The following is a 7,660-nucleotide window of genomic DNA, read 5'->3' as shown; positions in this document are numbered from 1 at the left end:
TCCTGGGTGACCTTGGGCAAGTTGGTGAACATCTCTGAGTGCCCATTTCCTCTCCTGTAAGATAAATAGGAAAGGCGAAAGCCCGTGCGGTGCCGTGCAGGAGAAACCCTACCCCTCAATAGCTCACTTCCCTCTGCCCACTGCCGGGCCAGGGTCCGTTTGGGAGCAGGGTTCAGAGTGAGCTCCATTGTCCCTTAGATGCAAGGCTCCCAAGTTTTCCCGAGGCAATGTTTTGTTATCCGGAAGTCTCCGTAAGTGATCCGGCCAATATTTCTTAATCCACTATTTGCTTTCTGGATCTGGAGGTAGCGTTTCTCCCAGCTCTGTCCACTTGTGACCTTGAGCACGCAATTAGACCTGAGCCGAGCCTCAGTGCTCCTGTCTGTAAAATGGGGACCATGAGCTGGCAGTTGTGTTGAAACTGACCAAAGCTCCTGCCTGGGTGTCACCTAGTGCTTGTAACGTCTGCGAGGAACTGTGACAGGACGCAACACATTTTTCCTCGACTCATCTGAGGAAGGCCTCAACTTGCAGGGTCAACACAGGTCAAGAGTTAAAGCATGTTGGGAAGGGAGGGGGAAAGAACCTTCCTTGGGTGAGACAGTTGAGAGGGCCAAAAGGCCTGCTAGCCAGAGAAGTCACCCCCTCAGGACCACCGAGTCTGCGTGGGAGCTTGACAAAACAGAGAAGCCATGACAGTAACTAAGCTCTGAATGCAAATAAGTCTCCCAAGAGTCTTAAAGACGACTAACTTACAATTGTGAGTACAACCCCAGTGAACTTGAAATTGACACTGAGCATGCCAAAGACTCTGAGCAGGTCCCCTTCTCAGCTTCTCTCTCTGTTGATATTCCTGCCTCTTTTCCCCCCACTTCTGCCATGTCTGTCCTCCTCGTGGTCTATATTTCTCCTTTCTCCCCCATTTTACTCGCTACTTTCTCTCTTCCCATTTCTGTCCTGTCACCTCTTCTTCACCACCTTCGTGCTTTGTCTCCGTCTCAACACCACTCACTCCCTGCCATTCAGATAGTCACCTGTGACTTCTCTCCCTGGCATGAATATGTCCTGAATCTTTATTCCTCTTATATACCCCATTCAAAATTTAAAAGTAGAAACATTAAATTATTTATCTACAAAGATATTAAGATCCAAACTTGAATTGATCGCTATGCTATTTTCCTACACCCAACGCATCTGACAACACGACACCATTATCCTCACAATCATCTTTGATGCCTCTGCCTCTGTTCCCCTTCTCCTCGCTCTCCACTCGACCGCTTGCCAGTTCCCGGGGAGTCTGTCCCAGCTCTACCTCTGGCATATGTCCTTGCCTCCCTCTTCCCACAGGACGGAATCAGCAAAAAGGTCTGCTAACTGGTCTCTGCCTTTCAGTCCTTCCTCCTTCCTGATGTCAGCATGCTCTTCCTCGGGGAGGTCTCCAGTGATGTCACTCTTGATCCAAAACCCTGCCATGAAGACAAAAAACACCTCCCCAGAGATAACCACCTCCTAATGCCAAGAACCTGGGAATATGTTCTCTCACAGGGCAGAAGGGACTTTGCAAGTGTGATCAAATAAAGGACCTTAAAATGAGCGATTATCCTGGATCATACAGGTGGGCCCTTAAAAGTGTCCTTAAAAGTCGAAGAGAGAGGCACCACAGCGATCTGATGTGAGATGGACTTGAACAGCTGTTGCTGGCCTTGAGGATGGAAGAAGGGGTCCTGAGCCAAACAAGGCAAACAGTCTCTAGTCTAGAAGCTGGGGAAGGCAAGGAAACAGAGTCTCAGCTAAAGTCTTCAAAAAAGAAGGCAGCCCTGCAGACACTTCGATTTAAGTGCAATGAGACTCATATCACACTTCTGATCTAGAAAGCTGTGCCGTAACAAATGTGTTACTTTGAGCCATTAAGTGATTTTTCGCAGCAGCATTAGCTAGAACAATGCCTCTCTTTTACTGCTGGAGGTACACTTGAGTGTCTTATCTTGTTATGAAGAGCAGTCCAAGGTAGTCCTTACTTTTAGCATCTTGCTCTACCCAAATCTTGCATTTTCAAGCAATCTGTTCCTGGAAACCCTCTTCCTCTCTCGTCTGTACCAGTGTCCTCTCCAGCATGCCCACCAGTCCTCCCTCTCCTCACCGCACACGGATTCCATGGAGCTGTTCCAGATCTCTCCCTTCTTTGATTTCCCAGAACTTTTCATTGTCTCAGGTATATTTCATTTCAAATGGAGAGAAGAGGAGAAAGGAGAGGAGAAGACTGTCGGTGCACAGGTTGAAACTGCTCTTGGCCCTCTGCTCCCACGACGCTGTGTTCACCTCTGTTCTGCAGCGGTTACCACCACGCTTGGTGTTTGAGTCATTTATGTGTCTGCATGGCCCAGCGTGGTGAGTGCCTCGAAGGTGGAGACCACATCTTACCTCCTTTTCTATGGCCCAGTCCCTTGAGCCAGTCCAGGCACACAGTAGGGACTCAATAACTGTTTTGTGAATAAATGGATGAAGAGAGCAAGTGCCATGTCTGGTTGTGTTGAGCAGACAGGGCTACTCATAAAATTTTCTTGCATGATCTGTTTCTATTTAATGGAGCTGGTTAATGGAAGCGCCTAAGTTAATATGATGTGGTTTTAAATGAGGCTGCTTTGATGCATACCTTGAAATAGACTTTCCTTGGTGTTATGTTTGTTTTGCTTTTGCTAAAGAAGAGTCCCACAATAAAAGGGTTATGTTTTTAATCAGTTTTATTTTTAAAAGGTACTTTTGTAATTGGATTATTATAAACATGAAAACTCTTTGGCCCAAGAATTCTACTTCTTAAAATGTATCCTAAGGGTAAGAAGCCTGTGTACACAAAGACTTACCAAAGAGAATGTTCACTGCAGAATCTTTTGTAAGAGCGAATTGGAAATAGCCCAAACATTTAACAACAGGGAATTAGCTAAATATATTAGCCCTACCATGAAATATCATTTGGGTATTAAACATGATTTTGACCATTGGTATTTCTTATACAGAAACATGTTTATGAATATTTTTATATTCTTTTTACACTGATCTGTATTTTCTAAATACCATACAATAAGCATAAACTTAAAAGTTAAGTTTATTTTTAAAAAACATCTTTGCCTCTGTAATTCTTTCAACAGTGAAGGTAAATTTAAAAATAAAAATAAAAACATGTTTGCCTCCAAAAGGAGAGTTGTAGAAAACTTTGATGCTTTTCCAAGTTCCAAGAAAACCCATCTACAGGTGAGATTCAATTCTCTGATTATGACCAAAAAAAGGAAGAAGTCACAAAAGGCCTGAGATACTATCTAGGCCTGTCTCCATTCCATAAATGTATTCATTCTAGGAGTAGTTATTGAACCATCTCAATTAAGGCCTTTGATAGCAAGCCACAGAAAAGGACGCTAGCTAGCAAGCAAAAGAAAAATTATGGAACTAGATAGGGGCTCACAGAATAACTGGGATTCTAGAATCCGGGCTTGGAGAAGCCGGTATCAGAAAGGCCCCACAGAACCAAAAAGTTGAAAGTGCAGCAACTAATTCACAGAGAAACTCTATCAGGGACAGTGGGCCATGCTTCTGGACACAATGAATGGCCTCCATCAGTTCTCCCTCCTTGGGTCACTCACCCAAGTTCAAAATCTCTGGAGAACACAACAGACTGGCCAACGTTAGCTTTGCGTCTTCTCCTCTCCCCATTCTGAATCAGAGTGAGGAGGTCCCTCCACCAAGGCTACACACAACGAGGAGACTTTATTTCCCCAGTAAATTTGGGGTGCTGTTAGGAAGTGCAAATGGAAGTTGGCAGCCTGAAAATAATAAATAGCAACTAAGAGCCCTTCAATATGCCAGAGTGTTCCAGCTTCCTGGCTTGGAACAGGCCAGGGAAACTGAGGCACCAAGAAGCTGTTGAACCAGTGGTTACACAGTGCAGTGGCTGTTAGGAGTTGCCCTTCTCTGCTCAGCCTGCATGGAGGGTGATGGGAGAGAGAGGCTGAGGGCACCCAGGAGTGGGTCTGTGTGGTGTCTTCCTCAATCTCTGAAGGAGGAGGGCAGGTGCTCATGGCAAGAGCCTCCAGTACCAACCTCAGCTTTAGCCAGCAGAAACACCACTCAGAGGAGATGAAGACTTTGATTCCATTATTTTATATATAAACTTGAAACATGTTCAGGTTTTCTGTTGTTAATTTCGTCCAGCCTGCAGAAACAAATGCTATTTTTCTCTTCTGATTATCCACACCCTGCTCGACTAGTACAAATACTAAACGTCCTGTTGGTACTCACTGCGTAACAGCTGAAGTGCCTTAGCAGCACCACACCTTGGGGGTATCTAAAAAGTCTCAGAGCTTGTTTTAAGTTTATTTTGCTTTGGATGTCTTAGGGGCCGTGTGTGTGTGTGTGTGTGTGTGTGTGAGAGAGAGAGAGAGAGAGAGAGAGAGAGAGAGAGAGAGAGAGAGGAGAGAGAGAGAGAGAGAACAAAAAGGAACAAAGAAAATGGAAATTATATTCCAAACCCAAATTACTAAAATAAATCAATGCCTCTCTTGAACTCACAAACATAAAGTCTGCACACCTTGCATCCATTTAAGAGCTGCTGAAAATTTAAACAGTTATAAAAAAGAAGTGTTTTTTTAAAAATATATATGTTTTGTTATAGATTTCAGAGAGGAAAAGAGAGGGCTAGAAACAATGATGAGAGAGAATCATTGATTGGCTGCCTCCTGCAGGTCCCCCAGTGAGGATTGAGCCCGCAACCCAGGCACATGCCCTGACTGGGAATCGAATCATGACCTCCTGATTCATAGGTCAAAGCTCAACCACTGAGCCACGCTGGCTGGGCTAGGAAAAGAGTTTTAATGCAGCTGCACGGAAACCGAACTGTGAATACCTTTCCCGTAATGAGGCCAGGGCGGCTGGCTTCATTGTAATAAACGCCACAGAATAAATAAAACCCTAGAACAAGAGGCAGTGGCATCCATGAGCACTTGGGTCATTTATAAAAGTCCTTTGTTTACCTTACAGACAATCATTCTATTTCAGGAAACAACTTCTAACAAAAGTGGTGAGTGGAGAAGCCTTTGCAATTTGTTGTCAACTCTCCCATAGAGGGCCCTATTTATTCTTATTTCCCCACAACCCCTGTATAATTATCTCCTCTCCACCAAACCCAAATCAAAGCTGATGAGCGAGGCTCTTTGCTCAGACTCCTCAATTTGGCTGCCAGGGAGCCCTTGCCTGGACTCTGCTTCCGCTCCTGGCCCAGCTCACCACACTCTCGTCCAGCTATGCTCTGGCCGTGCAGGGCTATGGCCATGCTGGGTCCTGCACAGCCATTTCTGGCCTCAGGACTTCTGCATTTGCTGTTTTATAGACCTGAAATGCTACTCCTCTGGTTCAGCCTAAACATCTTTTTTTGCAGAGAGGTCTCCTCTTGACCACTCACCCCCCATCCCATTACTCTCTGTCCTAGCACTCTGTTCATGTCACTTGTCCTGATCTTACTCTGTGACTAGTTCAGTGATGTGCTCTTTACTTGTTTACTCTCTGACTCGCCAGTGAAACCTAAGCTCCTAGAGGTAAGAGACGCTGTGCTTCAGAAAAAGCCTGGCTGAGGGTGGACACTGCCTTGGTGAGAGTGGAATGGATGGAACTATGAACAGTACCATTGGATTTGCTTTCAGAGCTTCTGTGCTTTCCAGGGGGTCAGAGGTACCCAGTAACCAAGGGACCCCACATCCCTGTGGACGAAAGAGAGACCAATCACTTCTATGAGAGGATGTAGCTTCAGGAGAAATAGACTTGTGAGCAGGAGGGGCTGTGAAACGGAACAGGTGGTCCCGATGCAGTGACATCAGATGGATGAGGAGGCAGAGAAGGAGAAGCTCAGACGCCTCTAAACTAGGAGACAGCCGCCGGGTAGCCCGTCTATTCCAAAGGGAATTTACATGATTTGAACAAAAGAGTCTGAGACTGCAAGTTCAAGACAGGTGTTCTTAGAAACTTGCTGTGAGGCAAAGTCTGCATGGACCTGCTGTTTGAACACCGAAAAGCCGACCTCCTTAAGCCGCAGAGAATAGAGGCAGATAAAGGGCAGCCAACCGGAGTTATCGCCGTCCAGATAAGAGGCTCCTGGTCCTTTGTGTGTGTGCTTAGCTGTTCTTTGTCCTCTAGTCTTCCTGTTATTGTTGGGTTTGATCAATTTATGTTTGAAAAGGCCGTTAACTAATTCATGTTTTATTATCAATACAAATCACGAAAATGGATATTTAGCCTATCAGGAAGAAAAACTAGAAAACAAAGTCTTCCAAGAGCAGCTAAATCGATGAGATAGACATCACGAGTGTGACCTGCCAGACAAAACTTGGGCACAACTGAAATTTTACAATTTATTTTTAAATTTGTCTGTAGCAAAATTCATTGGGTTTGGGGTTGCAGTACTATGAGCTTTGACAAATGTTGTGTAACCACTACCACTTCCAGTTTATGGCACAACTGAATTTTAATACGGACAAGGTTATTTGAGGAATATATATATATATGGTTAACATGCAAAGTGTCCCCTCGGGAGTTCGACCAGGAGACGGGGAGTTCGACTGCTCGCTATGACATGCGCTGACCACCAGGGTGAAGGGCAGCATGGAACAAAGGAAAGCCCTGGCTGGCAGCCAGAAGGAAGGCCCCGATCAGCCCTGATCGTTGGCCAGGTCTAGGGACCCTACCCATGCATGAATTTTGTGCACCAGGCCTCTAGTTATAAATATTCTATTTGATGGGACAATTTTGACTGGCTGGGGCCAGCCTGAACAAGTCCCTTCGTCCTGCACACTGACCCTCCTTCCCTGCCCTCTATCAGTTTGTCCCATTCACAAACCTGAAAGCTTTTGTCCTGTAACTAGGAGATGAGGCTCTAATCATAGCGGAAGCTGCAGTGGGAAGAAGAGGAAAGTAGGCAGATATGGAATGGCCTTTCACTCTCCAGATTCCTTGGCCTGCTTTGAGCTATAGAGAGAAGAGGTCAGAAGTGCAAACCAACAGGAGTGTTTGTAAAGGATTTGTGAGAGGCTGGGCACAAGTCAAGACTCTGTGTTCAGGGCCCAACTAATGAAGCAGGAGGAGACCATGTTTTTGCACCAGAGAGGCAGTTCATTCAGAGCCAGATTCCCTGGCACAGACATTGGTGATCTCATGATGGGTAATGGTAGCAGTGACCTGTCACCTAGCAGCATTGACAGCAATGGAGGTGGTCAGAGTGGAGAGGGACACAGTGAGTATGGCTGACATGTTTGGATCGCGGGAGCATATGTGGGACCCCTTGGGGCCTCCTAATGATAATAAGGGGCACTTACAATACAATGGTTAGTGAATGATGTGACCTATATTTCAAGCTTAAAGAAGGGCAACCTGGGTAGCTAGGGAGCTGGCATATATCATCTCACAAACATTTTACTAGTTTTCTATGGACAGGCCCTGTGTTCAACTATGGGGAATGTGATGAATGAAAAAATGGACCCCTTTTTATCAAAGCACACAGAGCCAACTAGAGGGGATAGGGATGGACACAGATAATCTCAACACATTGTGAAACTTGATAGGGTAAGCATAGGCGGCAAATGGAACTCATGGCATTTATTACTTTATTGTCATTTATTATTAC

General features: G+C 45.4%; 1 protein-coding gene across 1 annotated transcript in view; it reads right to left on the bottom strand.

Moving 5' to 3' along the window:
- Positions 1-5,320, bottom strand: part of HTR4 (5-hydroxytryptamine receptor 4) — a 144,446-nt gene extending 139,126 nt beyond the window's left edge. The window contains 2 exon segments of the mRNA XM_023761223.1: positions 1,313-1,466; positions 5,242-5,320. Of these exon segments, the coding sequence (XP_023616991.1) occupies positions 1,313-1,466; positions 5,242-5,320 (233 nt within the window).
- Positions 5,321-7,660: the final 2,340 nt, after the last annotated feature.

This window comes from Myotis lucifugus, unplaced genomic scaffold, assembly GCF_000147115.1.
Source record: "Myotis lucifugus unplaced genomic scaffold, Myoluc2.0 scaffold_202, whole genome shotgun sequence".
NCBI classification, from domain to species: domain Eukaryota; kingdom Metazoa; phylum Chordata; class Mammalia; order Chiroptera; family Vespertilionidae; genus Myotis; species Myotis lucifugus.
The sequence above is the reverse complement of the archived record's forward strand: the minus strand, read 5'-3'. Positions and strand labels throughout refer to the sequence as shown.